The 25,089-nt window shown below is 44.6% G+C and overlaps 2 protein-coding genes across 2 annotated transcripts; both read left to right on the top strand.

The window, feature by feature from the left end:
- The first annotated feature begins 882 nt into the window (after window positions 1-882).
- Window positions 883-16,848, top strand: LOC129785027 (protein Shroom1-like). The gene is made up of 3 exons (XM_055812302.1): window positions 883-1,183; window positions 12,908-15,775; window positions 16,709-16,848. The coding sequence occupies exons 2-3, from the start codon at window positions 13,010-13,012 to the stop codon at window positions 16,730-16,732; spliced, it is 2,790 nt and encodes a 929-aa protein (XP_055668277.1). The 5' UTR covers window positions 883-1,183; window positions 12,908-13,009; the 3' UTR covers window positions 16,733-16,848.
- A 97-nt stretch (window positions 16,849-16,945) lies between these two features.
- LOC101914239 (protein Shroom1) lies at window positions 16,946-24,212 on the top strand. Its single transcript, XM_055812201.1, has 6 exons — window positions 16,946-16,956; window positions 17,040-17,354; window positions 19,191-19,772; window positions 20,150-20,300; window positions 21,572-21,844; window positions 23,610-24,212. Exons 1-6 carry the CDS (start codon window positions 16,946-16,948, stop codon window positions 23,862-23,864), a joined length of 1,587 nt encoding a protein of 528 aa, XP_055668176.1. The 3' UTR covers window positions 23,865-24,212.
- The last annotated feature ends 877 nt before the right edge of the window (window positions 24,213-25,089 follow it).

The following is a 25,089-nucleotide window of genomic DNA, read 5'->3' as shown; positions in this document are numbered from 1 at the left end:
CCCAGGGACAGGTTCTGAACCCTCTGCAGTGGCTTTAGCACTGCCTGCCTGGAGAGTGTGGTGAAGGCAGGCAAAACCCAAAGGCTGAGCCTGTGTCCCACTGGAGGCCGGTTTGCTCTCTGCCCCCACGTAAAAACTGAACGTAGCCACAAGCGAGCAGATTTTTCCCTTGAGAGACTCTACATAAGAACAAATGGGGAAGCTGTTGTCTGCCTGGCATTATCCAGTTGGCAGCTTAGTTTGAGGAAAAAAATAGTGGCATAAAATCGGCTTATTTTTTAAGCCCATCTGGAAACTAGCAGGAATTCATTTAACCAGATAAGAACTCTATAAAATGTTAGTACAGAGCTCCATTGCATATATTTGGAGGCAGGAAAGAATTTATTGCAGAAGCTTGAGTTGATTCAGAGTCACACAAAATAGATGACAGCCTCAATCTGTGTGCCTTCTGTGCTGTTCTATGAACAAAACACATTAAAATAAAATAAAACCCCACTAAAATATCTGCAGCACATAAAACATAACTTCAATGTTTCCTTGAACTGTATTAATTTTTACAGTACACCCCTTTTTCTCTTCCCCCCTCTGAAAGTAGTATGTAATATTTTTTAAGAAAATCAAGTCTAACTACTTTGTTGGATTTAATTCAAATGACTTGTGGTTGGATTTAGTTAGCTTTTGTCTAGTAGTGCTTCTTGGATGCCCCAGAGCAAGGGCTCTTGGCCAGTGCAGTACGACCCTGGGCTGGGGACAGTGAAGGGCAGTGTGCGGCAAAGTGAAGAATGCTCTTCTGGTGATGCTGTCCCGGGGGGATGCGCAGGAGGGGAGTCCGCTGGGCCCTGGTGGGGCGAGGACTTTGCCTGCTCTCTCTGCTCTGGCCTCAGCAGCATCTTCACAGAATTTTCACTTGTGCCCGCACGGGAGTCGTGGCTGCTGCCCCAACAACTCAGGCAGAAAAGCACGATCGTTAATAATTGACTGGTGAGATAATGAAATAGCCGAGCCTGCTGTTTGCTTTTCTTCCTTTTCCACTGCCACCATAACACTACGCACGACAGAACGTAATAAACCAAAGGCCAGTTTCCATCAGTGAGGCAGAGGGGCTGTGTGTGTCACCTGCGCAGCTGTGATGCCCGTGGAGCTCCTGCTGCCTCTGAGACATCCTGGTCGAGTGGTGGAGCAGGTGAGGTTGGGGAAATCGCCTCTGACACTGTGCGAGTCGCACTGAAAGCACTCCAGGTTCTGATGTCAAGGTGTTCTTTCCCACTGACGTTCGGATCCTTCCTGCGGACTTGGCTGGAATGTGGAACCAGAGCATTAGCTTTTGTTTTCTAAAGAGAAAATTGGAGGTAGAAAATTTGCGCTAGCTATACTTACAGTGAACGTGCCTTCGGATCTCTAGAGGTAACTAAGCCAAACATAATTTCAGTGTGTGTGTGTGTGTATATTTTCAGATGGCTTTATCTGGTATATATTATCTCTCTGTAATTCCACAGTTCCTGTGATCCCTCTCTGTATATTTGCTTTATGCAAGAAACGAATGAAGGTAACATTCTGGTCACTCGTGTTGCTCGTATCTTGTTTTCTGTAAATTTGGTAGCAACAGTGATTCTGCTGATCAGTGGTCTAAGTAACTGCTCCTTAATCTCTGGGTCAGCACGTGTGTTTGGGGAGGGAGAGCAACTGGATGAGACCATGAGTGCAGACCTTCGAGGGCCACACCATCCGTGTCTATACTGCGGTTTGGGTGATCTTGCTAGTCTTCCCTTACAAGCAGATTTTCCTTCATCGGTGGCCCTTGGAGCATGTCCTGGAGCAGCTGGAGGATGCTGCACAGGTCCTTGGACCTCACAGGGCTTAATGCAGAGTTTGTATGATGTTACATGGTCTGAGTGCTTCCAGATGCACCCAGCCGTGCCCGTGGCTGTGGGTGCTTGGGGGCACCGTGGCAGCAGTTCCCAGGTGGTTTGTGAGGTCTTGGTGAAACAGGAGGTGCAGAGCATGTGCTCAGCACCCACAGCTGCAGAGCAGGATAGGCAGCGCGGCTGGGCACAGGGGAAGGACAGTTAGAGATGTATGGCAAGAGCATATCCAGACCCAGATGTGAGCGAGTGGAGGTGGCAGAAGAAAGTGTAACATCGGAAAACAAAGTGTTGGAGTGTTGTGTTCTCTGTTGATCCTTTCACCCCACCGAGGGCTAACTTGGCTGTCAGGTTTCTTCCAGAGCATCTGTTGCCAAAGTCCATCTGCTCCCATTCGGAGGCACCTTTCTGTACTGGTCAGCAGGAAACCGGATGAAGAAGCAGGCTGTGTCTTGGAAAATATTAAAGCCACATTTTGAAATGTTTAACCTAGGGTTGAAAGCAGCTTGGGCATGTGGGATCACACAAGGCTGCCCGAACCTCAGGCGTTATCCTCTCTCTGCATGTGCAAGATGGCATTTTTCATAGGGAAATGTGTGAATGTAACCAAATAATTGAACAATGGCAGAACTGAACTTATACCAGAAACTTTATCTTTATAACACACTAACAATTTTAGCATTTTAGTGTGTAAAGGACCAATCTCACATGCATTGTGGACATGAACAGTCTGGTGTGTCACCTCTGGTATGGCCATCAGTCTAACACAAACACAGGAACTCTGCTCTATCCTTAGGTGTGCAAATTATGCATATTTTTTTTTCAGAATAAATAAAATTTAGGTCCACATTAAATAGATGAGGTAGGAGGTCTGGAAGTTAGACATTTTTACATAGAAAATAGTTACCCTAGCACAAATGCACTTAATGATCCTCCAGCACCGGCTGTGTTTGAGTGGCGAGGCTGATGATGGAACGCAGGGTATAGATGGCCGATTTGGGAGCTTGAAAGGGAAGTTTCTGTAGAACAGACTAAATGTGGAAAGCTGTATCCGAAAAAAATCACACCTTTCTATTTGGACAGGAACTAAGTGGTGTGAAGTGTTACAGACAGGGAATCACTTGGTCTCTTATTCATACGCTAACCAGGTGGTCCTCTAAATTAAACTTCCCCTTCTCCCTGTTGAATTACCCGCCTGTGTCAGAGGTGGAATAACTGCCCTGGCATTAGCTGCTTTGTTAAAGTCTCTCATTATTGCTTTAGGCACTGCCTTTTCCCAGAAGTAAATAAATTTATACTTTCCCCAATCTTTTCCCTCCGACATCTCCTGTCTGTTGTGCAGCGTGTCTGAACACTGTTTGCAGACCAGGTGTTTAATTTCTGCCTGTGATTCCGAGCAACTTGCACCCCACCATTAAATCTCTGCTAATGTAACTAACGGGTATTTCCAGATTATTTGTAACTACTAATACGGTTTGATATTGTTATGGAAACTAGTGATAATAATATTTAGCGTGATTAAGAATGAACTTATGAATTCTACCCAAATGAAAGATCTGGGAAAATACTTGAATGTGATACTTGCCAAAGGAATGGGCCAGTCTAATATAGTATGTCTTGTGTGCATTTTGTGTTTTTTCTCTTATTCCAGTGGAATGTTCTGTAATAAATGGGTATTACATTACTGTCTCCTGCAGCACAAAGGCAGGCACAATTATGTTTAACATCTGGATGAATTAGACTGAAAACAGATATCCTCTGGAAAGGAACAGTTTGTTTCTTTTGTCAAAATAAAAAAGTTAAAGAGCTAACAGCTTTTTAATACCAAATTAATTAATATTAATTCATAATCCTTGATTTGTATATAAGAAAATCAGAGTGCTAATATTGTTTGCTAATTTCAATTTTATTGAGGGTAGTAAGGTATTAAAAAAATTAATCTGTGGTTACAAGAAGTGCATAGGAGGTGAGAGCGCTAGGTTCTGTTCCTGTTGTAGGACTCTCAAATGATTTTGTGTCAAGGCAAATAATCATATACTGTCACTACCAGCAGGACTACCTTTATTATGAAGTTTGTAAGCTGCATCCTGAGGTATAAAGAGATTGTTTTGTTAGATGAAGTTCTGTTGCCACATTTCTGCTTGCTTTCTCTCTCTGAACCCCTGAGGCAAACAGTCTCCTGCTCACCAGTGCTCAGTGTTACAAAGTTTTCCAATTAGCACAAGCTGATTACTGTGCTCATCTGTTCTCTGGGAGAATCTGAGTGAGACAGCTTGGCTCTGCCATCCCTCTGCTCTGGGAAGATCTGGTAGGAATCTCTGACCAGCTCGTTACCTGTAGGTCATCCCTAGATGGGAATGACTTTGGGAATATAGTGAAGGGAGCGTGAGTGGTTCTGTATGGCGAGCTTTAGACTGCCACCAAGTTCAGCAGAAAGTGTCTCATCACGCTTAAGGAGCAGGGAATGAATTTTTTAATTCACCTTTATCACATCTAAAAGCCATAATCTAAATGCACACACATACATTTATATACATATATAATCCCCTTTGATTAAGTGTGCAGTGGACGCTCCCCCTTGCCCAGACCGGTGCATCTGGATCTGTCTGGTCTAAAACTGGAGCGGCAGCAGCTATGTTTGTTCTCATGGCAGTTTTGTCTGTGGAAAACATAGTTACAGTATGGAGAAATTGGAATCTGCAGTCTTTTTCTGTCTGGGCCTCTCGGACTGCAATGACAGAGCCATCCATTAAGATTCTGGGACTAATTTTATATTATAACAAAAGAAAGCCTATATAGTTGCCAGCAAGCCACTGTTCTTCAAAAGATAAGATGACTGTATGGCATTTCCCAGCCAGCCAACTCTTGCCTCTGAGTTTTGGTGCAAGGTAGCTCTCCCAGAGCTCCACGGAAGCCCAAAGGCAGATTCTGACCCATGTAGTGCTGTGAATGCATGTGGCTCAGGATGTGTGGCAGCTGCTGGAGCTGCCTGTTAGAAGCACTTTGGTTTTTCTACTTACAGGATGTAAATAATAGACATATTTTTAAAACTGTCTTGCACAGAGTGCTGGCTAACTCATCCTGTTAGTTACTCTGCACTCAAACCACACATCAGTCGGTGGAAGGAGATGTTGAACTGGATTTCACCTATTTAGAGGCCGGTTTCTTCTCTTGCAGGCTTGACTTGATGCCTAAGCTGTGGGAAGCGCAGTGCAGTCAGTACTAGGTCAGGGTGACTGTGAGAATTTCATTTTTCTCTGATATTTCTTGGATGTCCTTGCTGGCAAGCAGCCAGCGAGCTCGGAATGAGAGAACAGCTTCTGAGGCTGCTCGTACCGCTCGTCCGTCAGCCTGTGCTGGCGTTGCAGTTTACGCTGTTCCTGGAAATCAAACCGCTTTTTTTCCTTGCTGTCTGTTAAAATGTGATGGCTTATGCACCAGGGAGAAAGCAGTCCTCTGAATGTGTCCTGATCCGTCTGAGATTCCTTGCCTCTTTGTTTGTACTGAGTCAGGTGTGTGGGGGGGTGGAAAGTTGTTTTCTGCCCTTGAAGAGCAGCCTTGTTGTCGGGAGAGGAAGGAGACTCATGAAGAGTTTTAACTTTGATTTTTCTTCTGTGTTCTCTAAGATGCTAGATAATATATACTAATTCTAAAGGCATATGACTAAAAATCAAAGTACCATTAGGGTTTTTTCTCTGTCTGAAATTTTGAGTTCTGTAGAGTCTGTAGTTCTTTATTGCTCTTGAATATTTTTGAGTCTGTTCTTGTAGCTGGTAAAAGCAGTATGGTTGGTAAACTTAATGGCATCAAATGAACTTGATTAGATTTGAAAAATAAAGAAGGAAAATTGTGATGAAGTAAGAAGGGATGAAATGGAAATGATTGGAAAGAAATGCATACATTTGGGATGAAACTGATTTCTGGCAAAAGAATGTTTTGAGAAGTGCTTTCAGAAGTAGAAACAAAAAAGAGTGTTTGGTGTTTTGTAGATTAGGGAATAATGATGATGGAAGCCAAGCAAAATTTTTGAGGCTAAATAAGGAAAGTTGGGGAATTCAAGGACAATGGAGAAGTATGTGGCAGGTGACCGCTCTAATTAAAAGGTCAGCCTGCTGGGTGCTCAGAAAAGGTCTCTCGCAGGGCTGTGAAGAGTTGCCAAACCTGATCTTCCTCATTAAATCCTTGGCCAGAGATCAGATCATGGTTCTTGGGTCCAAAAACATTTTATTTGGGCCTCTGCTTTTCATCAGCTAGGCGACCATGTTCCTGCTGTGCCAGGCGTTCGTGCCAGCAGTGGGGCTATTGCTGTATGGGGGTTCCTGCAGGGGAGGCGCAGGACGGACCCATTCTGGCACCGTGGCTCGAGCAAAGCTCCCACGTACTCAGCAGGGTTGTCTCCCCCCTGCAGAGAACTAGGCAGAGCTGGGTAAGCAAGTTCAGAGAGATTTATCTCCCTCCCCGCCCCCACAAAAAAAGGGAGGGAGGATATTTACATGCATTACTATTATTATTATTATTTTCATCCTCCTCTAGATTACTCTGGATGCTTTCATAGCTCCAGAGAGCCTTAAGTCTGTATCTGTGGGTTTTAGTGGAAATGTTTACATTCCTCCAACTATGGTGAAATTTATTTCTGTGCACATAAGGCACAAACCTCCTCTAAATCCCATTTAGCCTCTGTTTTGAGAATGTCTGATGCTTTGACTTTCCCTGGCTCCCAGTAGCAGGGTGAGTTTCCCACTGGGCCCGTGTAAGCCAAACTTGAATGTTTGTCCTTGGGTTTTGATGTATGATCCCCTTGGCTGCCATTAGCTACCTGCCTGATAGCTCTGGAAATCGCACTAAAAGGCAAATCTGGCTTTTAGAGTTCTCAGAAATCTTTGCCAGAAAAACACAGATTAGCAGAGTCTGTGTTTTCTAGTCATCTAAAGGGTATGTCATCTGAGCTGTCTGCTTTCCTGTTTGAACCCTAAAGCTGAAAGTCCTGGGGGTGAAATTGTTGATTATAGGCTAGAAAAAAATAATAATAAAGAGAATTTATCTATTTAAAAAAAGAAAAAATAAGCTAAGAGAGAAACAGTGGCTTTCAGAGATGCTGGGTACAAAATTGATCAGCCAGCCACGCTTTCCTGGTTGTGGTATCCTTCCGTTTCTTTCACCCTTTCAACAGTCTTGTGAAAGTGATGGAATTTGAAGACTTCAGACATTTGTCTGGAATTTCTAGATATTTCACAGTCTCGTCAAAGGAGAAGCTCTTATTTCCAGATGTCTCATGTCTTGGAGATACAGTCATTGAGAATGCATCCATGTTGTGCACGTGCATAGATTTCTGTCCAGGAAGACCTGGATGGAGATCTGGGAACCTGTGCTAGATCATCAGTTGATGACCTACCAAAAGTGTCTGTGACACCAGAAACTCTGCACTTGTCTTCCCTGGGATTTCAGACTCTTTGGGCTTCCCCAGGATGGCCAGGGAGATTGCCTGCTGAAGCAAGTCTCACAGACGATATTTCGGTAGCAATTAGATCTCATGGTCTGTGAAACAGATGGGTCAGGTGCTGTGGCTGTGCAACTGATTGGAATCTGAAGAATTTTGGCTAATATTTACATCAGGTGTTTACCCTTTGATAAGAAACAGGTCATTCACAAACATGTACATGACATAATATTGGTAGGCTGGTCACGCTGTTTGCTTTGCATTTCACACACTTATTCTCGTTGCTTGGAGAACATGTTGTAGTTTGATGTGGATTAATAGCTGTGTTTTTCCCCTTTATTTCCACAGAGCTGTTTGTCTCAAAATGGCAGTTTTACAGGAACAGATCTATGAAGTTTTACACACACCAACATGTTAGCAGGGCCTTTGCCTCCAGAGTGGCAGGCAAAGAGGAGGAGGAGGAGTCCTGTTTGGTTTGCCAGAGTTACAGTTCCTCACCCATAAACACCAATAGCCCAGTCTCAAAAGGAGGTTTGAACTCTGCTTGTGTTTATTAAGGAAAAAAGTTCTTGCTTTTCTGATGGAAAGATTGTGCTGGTAAACTTTAAGGGAACTGCATAAGCGTGCAAACATACTGCATGGCTGTGCTCGGTGTCAGGGGCTGTTACTCCTGGGTTGCTGAGGGTAAATCAGAAACTTGACAAAATACCTGTGTTTCAGATGGGTGATGCTTTGCTTGGGCAAGTGTTGTATGTAACTGCAGGTGAGTTATGGATTAATTAGCAACACCTAATACAATCTAAATGAGGTCAAAGAGGAACAAACTGTGAGCAGAAGAAAGCTTGCCCTTAGAAGACGGGTAACTTGCTAACTGACTGCAGTCAAGAGTTGCTGATTTCTCTCTGTGTAAAGTTAATTTGCCAGAGACGTGAGGCTTTGACCTACTAAGTTGTTTGCAAGGAATTCAAGGTTGTGCAATACAAGGCACCTTCCCCTAGAATTAAGAGGTTGAGGTGGTGACGGGTGTTTTAGCAAGCAGTTTGTGAGGGACCGGAGACTTCAGGACTCAGGACATGAACCTGCACCGAATGCTCAGGAACTGCATTTGATAATGTTCGGGTGAAGAATTTTAATGCGAGCACTTGTACGTGAGCTGAGAAAACGTATAGCATGGGCTGTAACACTGAATTTTCCAGCACTGCCTTGCCACTACTATTTTTTTTGTATTAATATAGTGGTGGACATTTGGAAGAAATAGTGTATTGAGACAGAAGATTTCATTATCTTAGACCAGAGACAGCCCAGCCTTATGTAGGCGGCATTCTGTGTTATCTGGGTTTTGTTCTTCCTCAGCCACCGGCCTGCTGGGAAGCATTAGGCGGGTCCTATTCCCTATGGAGACCCTGTTTCTCTTCCATGCTTTTGTTTGTCACATCTCTCTGGTTTGTCAGATCTATAAAGCAAAGAGCACGTGCTTTGTATGTGCAGACTGCTTTGCAGAGAGGGCTGTGCTCTGTGCAGGGTGCGCTGTAGTCCTGGAGGAAGTACGGGGCTGGGGAAGGGGCTGGGGCTCCGGTCTGATGGGGGGCGGCTGGGGGAGCTCGGCCTGGGGAGGGGGCGGCTCCGGGGGCCTGGTGGCTCCCTACGGCCACCTGACAGGGGGGCTGGGCAGGGGGGGTCGGTCTCTTCTCCCAAGTAACCAGCGACAGGACAAGAGGAAACGGCCTCAAGTTGCGCCAGGGGAGGTTCAGATGGGGGAGTAGGAAGAATTCCTTCACGGAAAGGGTTGTCCAGTGCTGGACCCGGCTGCCTGGGGAGTGGTGGGGTCACCGTCCCTGGGGGTATTTAAAAAACACGTCGGTGCGGTGCTTGGGGCTGTGGGTTAGTGGTGGGCTTGGCAGTGCTGGGTTAACAGCTGGACTCGATGATCTTAAAGGTATTTTCCAACCTCAGTTCTAATATAATTGAGGTTGAGTTCCAACCTCAATTTTATAATAAATGAGTGGATGGATGTCATTAGTCTCTCTTTAAAAAAACAAATAAACAGCAAAGAACTTTGCATCCTAATAGGTTGTTAGTGGCTTTATTTCTTCCTTGGGCATGGAGTGACACACTGTTAATACACTTCCCTTAATCTTTTGGTGTTCTTCGTTCTGATACATTTAATTAACATTTTTCTTCTTGCTTTCAGAGGTCTACAATGAAAATACTGCAAGCCCGTCTGGAATGTGCGAGTTGTATTACAGCCTGGCCAGAGTATTTGTAAGACCCAGAGACAGTGCAGTCCATGGGGGTGCTCTACCACTTACCAGCTGAGGAGAACAATAATACCATTGTTCATGTCAGTTGAGTTTTAAGTACCTGAAGGTTTTTCTCTTGCATGTGAAAGAGAAGGCAGTTTTCACATAGTTCTTCAAACACATTGAGATCTACAATTGTGCTTCCACTGTGACAGGTTTTCCCTAAGATGTGTTTTAGTATGGTATTATTTCATTCTAGCAGAGACTTCTGGGGAACATTATATCTTCAGTTCTCATCTTTTTCAGTTACTTCAAGGATGTGAAATTGCAAACTTGGTCTTAAGCAAAACATACAGGCAGAATGCGGGCCGTGGCGAGAGTGGGAGCAGAGGGCACCCAGGGTGGTGGAGGGGAGTGTCTTCTTGCTTAACCGACCCTTCTCCTCGGAGCAGGAGGGGAAGGCTGCAGTGGCTTCAGGCTGGTGGCAGGAGAGACTGCACAGGAGGAGCAGACAGGGGAGGGAATGTGCGATGAGCTGCAGTGTCCTCCTGCACCTGGCACAAACAGGGACTTGGTGCTTGCTGGTGCTGTTTCCAGGTCAGGTGTTCTTACCTCGATCTTCTAAGATACTGAAATTATATTTCCTATTATTTCTGGTATCATCATAAAAACCCAAATCAAAGAAATCTTCGCTGTATTGCTGACCTCACCGTAAATCACAAATGGGTACCTTGAAATAATGAGGGAAAACAGATCCTGGGAAACACTGTGACAGGAAACAGAGAGAGTGCTTCCATTGATGTACATAAACCACACCACAACTGTTATTCAGATTCTGCACATTGCTGTGAAAAGTTAGAGCCAAATTCTCATCATAAATCAGGGTGGCTCCATTAACTTTGGTGGAACGGTGCCATGACACCCCAGACAAAGACTTGGCTCTGTCTATTAATAGCAACAGTCGAGTAATAGAGCTGCTTGGAGAGGTTCCACTGGAATAAAATTTTGATTAAAAAAACCAGAGATTAAAATGACATAGGAATCTGCCTTCTGGTTCTTTTGTGGAATGTTGCTACCATGGGGTTTGCTCCTGTGCACCGCCAGATACCTCTGAGCTTGCACAGCTCAGCAAGACCCAGCAGCTGCTGCGGTGGTCCGGGTTTTTAGGTGCAGTCTGTTCATTTAGGTAACGTAACTGCACTGTGGATGCAGCTGTGCTACAGTCTGATTCTGCACTGAGTGTCAGTGTAATCATTCTCTTGACTGATTTTCTTTCTCTGGAGCTTCAGAAAATCCAAGGTTTTCCTTTCACCAGGGATCTATGGTTTTTATTTCTTTAAATTCTTCAATACACCATGGTGAAGAGGGTAGGGAATGTCGTTATCAGCCATTGATGCATCACGTTTCCTATGTGACCCTGTTATTCAGGGATAGACAATTCAATTTCACAGCAGCATTTTAGATCGTCTGTGAAGAGGGAGACGCCTTCTCCAGGTGTCCTTGAGTTGGTTTCGTACTGAAATTTCTAAAAGAGCCCAGCAGAAATTCCCACTGTGCAGTGTTATGCTGTTTTCATTTCTCAGAAACTAGTTAACTTATTTACTGTGCCCTACCAGTCCCAAGTTCCCTTTATAGATTAACTTGTGTATTTTGGCTCCTGTCCATCTCTTCCTTTGGCTCAAAATGAACGATACCAGGACTGTCTCTGAAACAAGGCAGGAATGTGAAGTTTTTTTGATTAAACAGCAACATCACCCTTGAAACCTCTCTTTCTGCCAGCTTTATGAGGCCCCACTGCAGATGTACGGTATTGGGAATGGCAGATCAAGGTCTGGTGAGTTCAACCTCTCTGAAGAAATCAGGCATGTCATATTCTGGTAGGATTTGGAAATGGTTTGCATCTCCTCAGAAGGTGCATTACTGGAGTAGCTTGTCACTGAAGGTTTTCAAGAATGTTTTCTTGCTTTCTTTTAATAACTAATCAGTCTTTAGAACTGGTCTAAATGAGAATTACTGAGCAAGGTCACTGACTAGCACCTGGTTTGCCACGTTCAGCTCTTTGTTTGGGTCTTGTACTGCCTGTGAGCGTGTTGGTGGCGTTTGAAGATGGCAGAGGCGGCTGAGGGGTGATGCTGTTAGTGTGGCCATTTCTTGCAGCCTGATGTTGGCCTATTAAGCCGGCTGCTTGTAAAGATCTCGCTTCTTAAATTAAGCCTGCCTGCATGTATAACAGAGTAAACGTTGGGTGCTGCTGATAAACACAGGCTGTTTTCTAGACTCTGCAAAAGTTGTGTATTTGTTGCACGTGAAATCTAAGCTGGTGCTTTTTTTTCTAGTACATTTGGTATGTTTGCAGAGGAGTTCCTAGCATCAGCCATCAAAAATATTTGGCTGTCTTTTAAAATCTATGGTTTGTTACTGACAGCAGAATCTCTCATCAAGCCACTCACTACAAGCCTCTGGGAAAGGTGGGAAAGGTTTTTCAAGATGGGCATTTTTGAGCATGCATGGCAATGGCATGGAAGCTCACTTAAATGATAAACCATTTTCATCATGTTCATGAAATAAAGTATGATTTGATTCTTGCTTCTCTGAGAAACAATGGAAGTCTTTATGGAGGGGGGAGAAGGCTGATAAGACTGATCATAGTCATAATTTCTTCCTATTTGATAACTCTTCTGGGTTAATCTGCACACTGCTAGTTCAGTACAGTTCTCCATGGGGCACTGACATGTCCAGCTAACTGTTCGTGTCATTGTATTTCTGCGTGAGATTTTCTGAAAGGAAACGTGGAGGCACTGGTAGGGTTTGGGACACGCTTTGTGTAACGTCATCATAGTCACATAGCTGCAAGGCCCCTCCGTGGCTTAGACCCGTGCGAATTGGAGTGAGGCACCAATCCATGGTTGTGAGCGTTTTTGGAAGCACAACTCTAAGTCACTTAGAAACTTCAGCTGGCCAGATATGTATTTGTGTTTAAGCAACTCCAGGATTAGGTAGCATCTGAGCTGGGATTTTCAACCCCTCAGGCTTGTTTCAAGGCATATTCAGAAGCAAGTTTCGATTCTGGTTCTTGATGTTGTGCAATCATAATGAAAGAGCATCTTCTAATTGTATGCGTAGTCCTTTCGATTCAATGAAGATCTAGAGAACTCTTGTTATTAAAGACTTAGTTACTCTGTGATAGAGGAAATGGTTGTTCCAAGGTCCTGATAATTACTGAAGCCAGAAATTTAGTGCTACCTGCTCTAAATACTGTTTTTAAGTTCTCATCTCAAGCACATGGGTGATGCTCACTGCCTGATCTCCCCAGGTGTGATCAGAATCCTCCCAATGAGTCTTTTTCACATCTTTCTCTTTCTTTTTAGGATCCTCTAGATATTAGTGGAATGTGACTGCAGAGAAAAATGTGCTTTTCAAACAGTTTGGTTGTGGACATTTAATCAGACTTTGTCTGGGAAGGCTGCGACATGGCTTCATCTGGGAATGAGATAGAAAGATGGGCTCACAGGCAAAGTGGCAGACTTGGAGAGCTGGTAGAGCCTGTGACCTCTCCTGAAAACGGCAGTGGTCTTTCACCAGTGAAGCTGATAGGCAGCGTAGACCATCTCTTGCATCTCCCTGGAAGAGTGGACTCTGCTTACAGCTCTTTCTCAGGGGGATCAAATGTTCCAGAGTATTCCACCCTATTGCGCTCTAGTGAAAACTGGTGTTTGCCTCCAGAGCAGGTACCGTACATGGACTCGGAATATGTAAGCGGTATTTATAATCTCAGTGCAGAAAACTCTGACCTCAGATGCCTGCATCCATACAAGGCACCAGACCTGAGTATCCATAAAAAGTCTCACAGCACTGGTCTCGCTGAATGCTGTGGAAGCACTCCTACCCGAGGGACTTTAAATCAGGGACCACTAGCTCTGGTGGCACCTCCACCTTCTCCTCCCACAAGACTTGATAGCTATAAAGTCACTAGACATCTTGAGAACTCAAGAGGGAGGCACAACTCTGGAAGTCACGGTGAGTATGGTGTGAAGGACAATCAGCTAACAGATAGGGAGCTGCCATGGCGCCAACGCAGGGATGAACTTACAGAGCAAGATACAGCGGCTGCTAGGGGAAAAAGTCTGGAAAACAAGGGCCTTTCTACTGACTCTGCAAATGAGGTATCTATATCAAAAATTCAGGGGTTGAAGGTGGAGGAAAACGGAGAGTGGAGACCATCCCAACCTATAAAGAGAAGCAATCCACACATTTTCAGCAGGCCTTCTTCATTCATTTTTCAAGAATATTTAAAGACTGACTCTGTGTCTAATGTTCCTAAAATACTTTCTGCTTATAACTCAGATCATGTTTATAAAATTACTGAAGAGATGAACTCCAAGTCCCATCACCCAGCGCATACCAACCCTAACGCTGTTAATGATACACAAGAAGACAAACAGTGTCCTGGTGGAGTACGTAAGCCAGCTTTCAGAGCAGCGGATCTGCAAAGCGCAGTGCCAGAACCCAGCCAACGACCAGGATCCTTGCCCTGCACTCAGCGCCCGCTCCGTGCCGAGCTGCATTCAGACATGGATCAAGATGTGTTTGAGGACAGCTGTGACTTAAAATATATGGAGAATGCTCCTCTAATTACAAATGCTTCCAGGAAGCTGAACAGTTGTACAGACGAAAATCAGTGCTATGACTCTGAAGAAAAAATTGGGAGTCATTTTAGGGAGCCACTCCCGAATCAGCAAGCCAAAATGCAGAGATCATTGCTGTCCTGCAGCTACAATGCTGTAGAAGCAGGGCACCTTCACGGTGAGGAGTCAGATCAGGGAAATAAGCAATGCTGTGATAATAATAGCCAGATGTCCTTTTTCAGACCAAACGAAGACTCCACATCTCAGTTTTTATGTGAAGTCAAGAAAGAAAAACAGGCTAATAAAGGCAGTCCTGACCTTAGTGTGGCTCTAGAACAAGAGGAACCTCCTGTTCAGAAATATCAAGCTGAATTTCAAAAACAGTGCTTAAGAAAGCCTCAGGATGATCTCGCTGGTGAACAGATAACCAGGCAGACGACTCCCATGCTTTACTATCTTTCTGGGGGGAAACCCACCAATATCCTGCACCACAACAAGCCCACCCAGTATCAAGGGGACTCAAGGAGCTCACCAAAGGAATTTCCAGCAAGCGGCTGCTCTGCCTCAGCGCGGTGTCTAGAGATACAAAGGGAGAGCAAACAGGTCCAGAGGACAAGCCACCACCATCAGGGCAGTGCTGATGATCTCCTGCCCAAGACCAATGATCTCATTCTCGGGAGTCCTGCTTCATTCATGGATGAGAGTTTCAAGAATGACTATAGAGAGAAACTTAAAGTGGCTCAGAAGAAGGTTCTGAGAGAAACTTCCTTTAAAAGAAAAGACTTGCAGATGAGTTTGCCTGTGAGACTGAGACAGAAACCCTCTAAAAGGCCATCAATTGAACACCTTCGGTCTTTCTCGTTATCCAGTGCAAACGAGGATGCCAAACCTGTTCTTTCTTCCCCTTCTCATCTAGAATGCTTGCAAAGTTTCAGTAGAGATGAAGAAATTAAGAGGCCACAAGCAGGTCGAATAGGGGCAAGGAAAAGGGTAACCAAAGAGCAAAAGAAACTGTGTTATTCTGAACCTGAGAAGCTCGACCAGCTAGCAGATAAGGAAGTATCATGGAGTCAAGTCAGGGCTGAAATCACTGAGCAAGACACAGTGGCAGCTATGAGGAAGACTCTGGAGAACAGAGGGAGGGCACTTCCCAGTTCAGGTATCTCCAGGACAGAGCTGAAACAAATCCAGCATACTGCACTTATCGAATACATGGAACGAAAGATTAATCAAAGACCAGGTAGCTCACAGCATCTCCCGCTGCATAAGCCACCCCTGCAGAAGAGGCTGTTGCATCCCAGGTGGCCTCCTGGCAAGATTTCCAATCCAAATGGGAGCAGGAAGACACAAAAAAATGATATTTTCTGCAAAGAAAAATCGCCAGATGTTTTTTCTCCTTTGGCTTTTGTTCCCCCGCTGAGTGTGGGCAGCAGGTGCCATCCCAGCCCTGCTGCTGGTGGTACCACAGCCCTGAGGCAGGACCTGTCTCCCAGCAAAGCGAGGGGGAGCTGCACCAGCAGGTGTGTGTCAGCTGAATGTCTGCCACGGGCAGGTGCTCCTGCATCTGGGAGAGCTCGTGAGAGATCAAAATCGACTCCTCCTTCCACACAGGTGAGAAAGATATTAAGATATTAATTATTGTTTGAGTCCAATGTATGACTCTCTACCTGTTCTAGAGAACTGTGGGGCTAGTCACATGAAAAACTGCTGAACATCGCAAATGAGGAATTGAGACTTGATTTATTTTATTCTTTTAGCGTGCAGTAGAGCGGTGATGGATGTGGAGGAGAAGCCACATTGGCTTAATCTCTAGGAAATGCTGTGTAGCTGTTGGAAAGCAAAATGCATGCTCTGCTTCGCAGCGTGCAGGGGGAATAATTTGGGAGGATTCTGAGAGAACTGCTGCCAACTTTAAGGTGTTACGAATTTACAACTGGTGTAAGAATTCATTGTTCTTGGAAGTATTTGGTAAGAAAGTGTTGAAGGTGAACAAGGTGTTTAATGGGAAAAGTTGCAAGAGAATTGCGTAAGGATGGGTACGTACCCGGTCTGGGAAGAGCCGTTTGTTACCATTCAGCAGGTGCAGGGGTGAAGGCAGGGAGGATGTGTCTGCTTCAGGGGACACCTGTGCCAGTGCTGGAGGCTCTGCTCGAGGGCTGGGTGATGCCAGGCTCATGAGGGTCCCCTCTGGAGGGGTGGGTATGGGGTCTGGCACGCAGAAGACATGTTTGCAGAGGGATGCTGTGTTTCAGCAGTCACTGTTAACTACAGCAACTTCTTCAGGACACTGTCCCAGAGAAGGTTGTTATAGAGAGATTTTTATAAATGACCAACCTTTTTGGCTCCTGAATTTGAAGGACAGTAGCTGTCAATATTGCTGTCAAGCAGAATAAAGAAAATAAAGGGGTCAGAAAACAAATAATCTACTGCTAAAATTACCGAGCTGAAGAGGCTGGCAAACTTCCACCAATGTTGTCCCTACTTTCTGAATTGTTCTGAGAGCAGAGGATATATTTTATTGTCACCTATTATTTGGATTTCTAGGAAAAAAAGATGGATGCTACCTAGGAAGAGCATAGTAGCAATTTCATTAATAAAAAGAGGTAGACAAAACAAAGCAAAAAAACCCACAGAAGCACAAACCTTGGTGAACCTACTCGGAGATCTACTGTTGGGCTCTGTTTCTGGGGATAACAAACACGGGAGTAAAACCAAGCAGCTGCCTAGGCTGACGGTGCTGGTTGCCCCAGTGTGCTGTTTTCATTTCCAGGACACCGCCAGATGTGCGGCCGGTGCAGCGGTGCCGGCTCGGCGCTGCGAGAGCTGTCTCGGCACCCCCAGGTAAGGCTGCGCCGGCGCGGGGCTGATGGCCCAGATGTGTGAGCTCCAGCGGCAGCGTGGCTTCTGCTTCCGTCCTCGTGTCGTGGGATCCTTCGTTGTCCATATGGGAATATTCATCTGCTACGCTATTTGTTTCATTTTGGGACAGTCTTAAAATAATTTCTGCTGTGTGGAGAAGTGGGAAACGCAGAGTGCACCTGAGCTGCCTGCCTGCAGCAGCCGCTCTCCTTCAGATCGCTGAGATCACAGAGAGCTCGATCCTTCAGATCGCTGAGATCACAGCTCCCTCATCCGAGCTCGAGCAAAAACGGCATCTGCAACAGCTCGGATATGCCCAGCCTTCAAAAATGTGGGTGATCACAGGGTGGTGTAGTAGGGGCTTTTGGTGTACTTTTTAAAAGGAAAAAAAATATGCTGTTTACACATAGCTAACTAGAAAGTTTGTGTGTTAACTCTCCTTAATTGTTTTGCTTGTTTGAGGAGTATCAGGGGAGAAAAGCATCTGAACTCTATCTCGTCAAGGCAGTGATGCTGACACTTGCATAGTAATAGAATTTCCACTCTTTCAGTCACTCAGAAAAATCCTCAATGGTTTCTGGAAGCTTGATTATCTTTTGGGGGAAAAAATTGTATTTTTAGTGAGACTTTGAAGTTTTTCTTAGATTTTCTGGTTTAGCTAAGAGGCTCAGCAGGTCAGCATGAACATAACTGAAAGTTCTGGACAGAACACAACATCAGAAACATATTTGATCATAGCTCTATAATACGTACTAAGTAATGAAAAGATGAGAATTCCAGAACTGGTTTCATTAGTAATTAATTTAGATTATCATATTTGGGGGAGAGCTGTAAGTACAGATTTCATTCTGTTACAGCTGCATCTCCTTTTTTCTCTTTGTTTTCCTCCACAAGAAAGTGCTGCTGAGCTGTGGTAGAAAACCCCAGACTAGGCTGGGCATGTTTGCTGTATGAACATATTAACATTAACAGGTTAACGTAGTTAAATGAGGGCTTAAATTTTCCTTCCATCTAATCCCTCTAGCTTTCCTCATTACTGACCCCTCATAATACCGTCAGGTTAAGAAAAACTTTGCTAGAGGCAAAAATAGGTGTGTCCATTCAGTCACAATTATTTATATATACAGATGTACTGACTGTTCTCACAAGCAGTTACCTGGATGCCTACATGACTGCAGAAATTGGTCTATGCATATTCCAATCATCTTGCGCTCAACAGTGACCCTATATTCTTGCAAATCCTGGTCCAAAGTGTATTTTTAAATTACATATATATACTTCCTCTGTCATCATGAACATAATTATTTATGCCCTGCAGGCAGCAGCTTTTTTCAGTCAAAGTTTGTTCTAAAGTGTTGCATCAGGAAGTGCAAAGCACTGGGTCCCACATGCATTGGCCAGCGCTTTTTTGATCTCAGAATGGTTAACTGAAAGGATTCAATAAAACTTTGACCTAAGTCTAATGGCTGTTTCAAAACAGAAGCCTCAGATGAGCAGCGTTTCCTCTCTGCTGGTGTTCAGTTTGCCTAAAGAGAAGGAAGCACTAGATGCCTTTGCTGAGAAGGGCTGAGCAGTGGGGGAGCGATGCACAGGAGACAGTGGTGGCATCAGCTGGTGCTCACTCTTGGGCTGAAGCGTTATGGCCATAGGAGTATGGGGGTGTAAGGAGCGAGGCAGAGAAGGTTCGCCCTTGTGCGCTGCAGTGGCTGTGCTCCGGGGGCTGGTACAAGGGGTGCAGAGCGGGTGGTCCGGCTCTGTTCCACTGCTGGTTCCCAGGTGGGGCTGGAGCAGGGTCCCCACATGTGTTGCGTCCTCTTGGCAGCATGCTTTTCCTCTGTTGGTCAAACAGCGTCGGTGTGACGTTTTAGGGCACTATTTACCATAAGTTTATTTTGGAAAATATCTATCTTGGTCATAATTAGCAACTGAGAAATTTAGTGGGGATTCAAACAACGTGGGCTGGTGCAACTAGGCATTTCACATACTTCCTTTTTCTCCCCCCAAGCAAAATTAATAGGTATATGGAATCTGAATTTAGAAAACTTTAATAAAAAAGAGGAAGCTGGAAAGATAATGACAATTACCTGTAGCTGCTTAAATAGGCTGCAAAAATATCTGTTGCAAAGGAAATGTCTCATATTAAAAGGAAGTGTTGTCTTTCCTATAGTTTCTGTGACCCTGAGAAAGATGGATACGAGAATCATGAATATAGAGACAGTGACATAACTGGACGTGCACGTTGTCAGGATGCAAAGGAGCTGACTCCTGAAACCCCTATTCCTGTCCCAAGAAGCGGAAGCAAGGAAGATGCTCAGGTGGAGGAGGAATGCAGAACCAAATCTCTGAGTGGCCATGCTTTAGTAAAGTATCCAGACCAAGAGCCTGCATCTTCTCCAGAGCGAGTGGCATACTGCCACGGGGCGGTAGCTCAGCCTCACCAAGGGGACAAAAATACAGCCAAAGGTTTAACTGCAAAGGAAACATCCGTGCACAATAGCCAAAGTGACTTTCTCCCTGAGGGAGAGACAAACCTACCCCAAAGAAGACTGCAGTCTCCTGAAGACCAGCGATACGAAGAACTGGCTATGGAGATCATTGCCAAAGACAATTCTCTGGTTGATGTTCTCATTCCTCATCCTCTTAGAAAAACTGCTTTAGACTTGATAGAGGGTCTGTTCCCTGTTGACGTTTCCATGCTGGATAAATGGCACAGGAAAAAGGGAGACATACAGCATGTGCAGGAGAACGAGTAAGTAGACAAACCAAATTACCTTGTATTTTAAGCTATTTTAGTGTATGAATATCACGTATATACTAGTAGTGAGATGACTCGAGCATATTATTTTATTTTTGTTTCATTAGCAAAATATTTTAGTTTTCAGATTTACTTATCAAGAAATATCTGAGACTGTGTGACAGAAGAGGAGCGTGATTCAATGGTGCCATATTAAAAGGGACTGGGACAAACCTAGGCACAAATCTTTTGTTCTCTGTCTTTTAAAAAATTAGAAAAATTGCTGTTATGAGAAGAGAGGGAAGTGATTCTGAAGTCAAGATAATGGACACAATGTTTGAGAACAAAACTTTTAAGTGCTTGCTGTGGGTATTTATTTTCTGTTCCAATAGCAGGAAAAGTAGTAGAGATGCAACAGAAGAACATCCTGAATCTGAACAGGGTGCCAAGCAAAGGAGCGAAGATCCTGCCTCTAAGGGAAACAAAGTCCTGAACAGGTGCAGAGGCAGCATGGACAACCTGGATGACATCACATCTAAGAAAGTATGTAGATGACCATCACAGGAACTGCTGTATCTTCACTAAGACAAGGAAGTTATTAGTAACCTCACATTTATTACTGTGGATGTTTTTATTCATTACTTTTATCCCAATAATAATGTTTCATGGGTAACTTTGATAATTATCACACAGATAATTTTTGCTAGTGTGTGAAATCCTGGCAAATTGACATATTGATTGTAAATGGTGGTATTTAAATCCTGCCTGGTTTGTTTCAGATCTCTTCTCCCACATGCTTCTCTTCAGGAGGCTGTGGGGGACGGGTTGTACCTGGAGCAGGCACGCAGGGTTGGTTATACGTTTCCCTGCGAGGCCGGCTCCTGTGCAGCAGCTGACTCACAATTTGACGCTTAGATCCGGTCTCAGAATCTGCAAAATCCATTACAACTGGCAGCCGAAGCAAGAAATACTTTTTACTCCGTGAGAACTGGCAGCAGTGTCTGCACACTATAGTGCCCTATTAATTTCCATATGTGCAGGGAATAGAGGGAGCTGGGATGTAGCTGGACTATGATAGAAACATGTCAGCTTGGAAGGGCAGTATGTAGCTTTGAAGAATTTGGGGGGGGAGGGGGGGCGGGCTGTAGAAACCTGACTGTGCTCCATCTCAGGTAATGACAATCTGCCTTCCTGAAAGTCTTCCTGGAGTGCATGTGGTAATATTCCTCACTGCCCACTGTCTGACTGCTGCTCCTGCTCGTGGTGACGTTGGCTGGTTTCCAGGAAAGCTGATGGGCTTCTCCTGCTGCTCCAGTGTCAAGGCCTTTCTCCATATCGCGATTTCTGTAACGAACAGCTGCCTCCGCTCGCTTTGTTCCCCAGGCACAGGGGCTTGTTTCAGTCACCTGGGGGACTGACTTGTTCTGTGTGTAATATAAATGAAATTCCAGTCAGTTCTTGTAAAGCTTGGTAATAGAGCTGTGACTTCATGCTCGTGACTTAGAGCCTAACAGTGCGTAATCATGTTGTAATCTTCATTGCAGTTCACTTGTAACAGGTTGGAAGCTCTGAGCGAGGAATTGCATCACCAGTCAAGGTGATTGCTGGTAATTTGCTTTTCAGAGTTTGAGAATTAAGTACAGCTTAGAAAATATTTCTTTTTTTTATTATTATTCCTTTTTCTTTCCCAGAGCTTAAAATTACTTTAAAAATCAAAAATTTGGCAACGTGAGGAAAAAATCTATTCTCCAGAAATGATGTGGATTCTCTTTGGCAATAACACTTTTCTGTGATTATTTTTTTTCCCTTTGCAGCTGGAACTCATCTCCAGCCTGCGGTCAAAGCTGCAGACCCTGTGGGAGGAAAGGGAGCTTGTCCTCTCCGAAGCCAGGGAGTGCACAGAGCGAGGCGAGGAGCTGCAGGCGACGGTGCGGGACGTCTGCAAGCCCAATGAGTTCGAGCGCTACATGATGTTCATCGGTGACCTGGAGAAGGTTGTGAGCCTCCTGCTCTGCTTGTCCAGCCGCCTTGCCCGAGTCCAAAACGCCATGAGGCGGATTGATGGCAATACAGACGCTGAGGAGAAGGTGAGTGACAAGCAAGCAGGGTATTTAATTTGTTTTGTTCACTTCTTTCCAGGTGGGGCTGTGCTCACCTCGTCTGTCCAGCAGTTCTAACCAAAAGTTGTAAATTATACCTGAATCGCGACCCGCCGCTGCCTGGGCAGCATGCAGTGCCATGCATGGGGCTGTCTCTCCGTGGCCAAAGCGGCGTGGATGCTGGTGTGGGCCACGGGCTCAGCGCTGGAGAGCAGAAGGTTGCAGTGGGCCCCGCAGCGTGCTGCAGGCGTGGTGCCAGCAGAGCCCTGTGAGCATCCGAGCCGGAGGGGTGGGTGGCCTTTGCACCCTTGGGCTGCTCCCTGTGGCGTAGCTCCAGACCTGTGCAGCAGTTATTTGGGTTTGGTTTTTTTCTTCCCACTGGTAATTTCAAATGCGGTAATTATTGCCTCTGAAATCATATTTCACTTGATGGGCTGTCTTAACTATAGCGAGCAGGAAGAAGATAGGGTTGTAGCTTGAGATAAAATTCCCTGTAGTTTAGCTCAACTAGCCAGTTTTGCTGGAAAATTAGAAATTGTCTCATGTTCACCCGGGAACTCTTTTCAAGTCTGAAAAGTCTCTTTTTTGCTAAAGGAGACAAGCCAGGTTTATCCCAGGGATTATGCTTTCCTGCTGTCCTTGCTGCTTTTAGACATGCTTTTATCAATATAATACCTGCTGTTATTTCTCATTTCAAAATTAGAAAAGGACAGATTTAGAAAAACTGGGATTTCAGGGAGCTGTGCTGCTGCCAACCTGTAGCTCTAGAGATTTATTGCTGTTGACACGCAGAACGGCACTGAGAGGGTCCTGCCATGCAGTGCGGTACAGAGAACCAGGATGCACCCGTGCCAAAATGTCAGTCGTTTAACATGAATAATTTTGAGCAATATTTCACACTGACTTTGGCTCTGTAGCTGGGGGGGGGGGGGGGGGGGGGGGGGGGAGGGGCGGGGGGGGAGGGGGGGCAGGCTGCTGTTTCTTTAGTGATCTTTTTATATGCTTCATAGTAAATACATTAAATAATTTATTTAAGAATTTTAATAACATGCTCAGTAAAGGCTTGGTTATGTGCCAGCCACCTCCCAGTTGCTGCAGCTGCCCCAGTGTTAGCGAAACCAGTAGTCTCAATCTTTGACTCCATTTTTAGGGTGTTGATGGTGGCTGTTGCTCTGTGCTGTATTTATGGACGCTGTCCTGAAACTGGACTTCCAGCAGTGCTATCCCTGTGAAAATCTGAAAACAGCTGAAAGATAATTAGCTAAAATGTGAAAGGTATTAAAATCCTGTCGAATAGGCAAGGCTTGATTCTCATGAGTTTGTTAAAAAGAAGCCTCTGATGAACAGTTACCGTCTGCACCAAGTTATGCTATCACATGTACCTTTTAATAGAAGTCACGCTCTCTTTTTAATATGACATTGGTACTCTGGCCACATGCAACTCACAAAATAAAAAGATATGTGCCTTAAAGACCTTCTAATTGACTGAAGACAGGTACAGCATATGTTTAAATTACCAGGATGTTAAGTATATTGATTTTTTTTTTTTCCTGAGGGCAGCATGGAAGAAGTAAGCCTTGATGGGGTTTCCACAAGAATGAGTAACTCAGTCGAGAAAAAACTCATGTGGAACACAAAGCCCACAAGAGGAAGTAATTAAACTAAATCGACTGTGGCTTCCAAATGAAGATCTAGAGTCTGCCAGAAATGATGAGTTTTCATAGTGTGCTGCTTTGTTTTTTCATTCTATTAGCAATCGCTGAATGAACGGCACAAGCTCTTGTCTAGACAGCGAGAAGATGCAAAAGACCTGAAAGAGAATCTAGATCGTAGGGAAAGAGTGGTCTCTGGTATCCTTGCCAAATACCTGACCGAGCAGCAGCTCCAGGACTACCGCCGCTTTGTTCAAGTCAAGACCTCCTTGCTGATTGAACAGAAGGACCTCGAAGAGCAGATTAAATTTTTCAAAGAACAATTAGAAAATCTTGAGAAAAGCATTCCTCTCTGACACCCACCGACAGACCATCCGTTTTCACACATCGTAATTAGTGACATTTCCCTGGAAATCCACAGGCACTCGCTGCACTGGGCTGGGTTTGCTGAATTCTTGCAATCTTGTTAGTGCCACAGTATTGCCAAGCGCCTAGATGCTCTGGTGATGCTCTAGGCACATGCTGGACGTGCCTTCCCCTTTGGACAGGCCAGCTGACAGCATCTTACAATATGTAGCAGACTGCATTTTGGAAATGACAGATAGGAAGTGTTGCTCCTATTACCTTGGCGTGTATTTTCCGTTCTGTTGTCTGTCCATCTGTTTCCAGATTGACATAATCTCAATAAAAGAATGATACAACTATTTTCCTCTTGTGGGTGGGTTGAGTGTTTGAAATGAAAAACGATGTGGGTGTATTGTATTGGAGATTGCTTGAAGCCATAGGAAACGTTACAGACCATTTCAGTGGAACTTCGGCACTCGTAGCTACCATTTGTGTATGACACAGTGAAAATGCACTATAATAGAAGAAAAAAAATTATTTTCTCTCTTGGCAATCGCCACACATCAGTCTTGCCTGGTTCTGTGTAATCCTGGTAAGCTGTTCAGTAGTAGGTCTTAGGGGGTCAGAAAAAAAAGGTGGTCCTCACTGGCATCCAAAAGAGCTGATCAGTGATGGTGCCAGCTGAACTGAACACCTTTGGGAATGATAAACTGTGAATTTATCCTTACACAATCATTTCAAAGTCCTCACTTTGCTTTCAAAGTGCTTATTTTTCAAGCAGCACCTTCAGGGGTTGTTTTTTGGTAGTTTTCAATTGTCAGTGTGCACAAGTGCTGAGCGTGGGGGGAGGCTCTGCTGCAGGGTAAGGTAGGTAGGAAGGGTGGAGGAGATCATTCAGTTTCAGTGAGGCTTTATATAAATCCCTTGGCAAAAATATTTTAAACTAATGTTGTGTGTTAAGTCAAACCAGTGATGTTACTATATTTAAAATTGGAGTGTGTTTTGTTTGTTTTTAAGTATTCAGTGAGAGGAATATTCAGTCTGAGCTACATACCTAGGCCGTGAATAAGGCGGCTGCTAATCAAATTCGGGTTTCTTCCACCGGTAAAATAGATGTTTGTTTCTATTCCGTGATGTTAAGCTTTACTGAGAAATGTTTTAGTAGTGGTGTGTGTTCTGACTACAGTAAGTAACACTGCCACTGAAGGAGGCTGTTCTGTTCCTGAGGCATCTTCA

The sequence above is a fragment of the Falco peregrinus genome, chromosome 8, assembly GCF_023634155.1.
Source record: "Falco peregrinus isolate bFalPer1 chromosome 8, bFalPer1.pri, whole genome shotgun sequence".
Taxonomy (NCBI): domain Eukaryota; kingdom Metazoa; phylum Chordata; class Aves; order Falconiformes; family Falconidae; genus Falco; species Falco peregrinus.
This window is presented reverse-complemented; position numbering and strand designations above follow the sequence as displayed.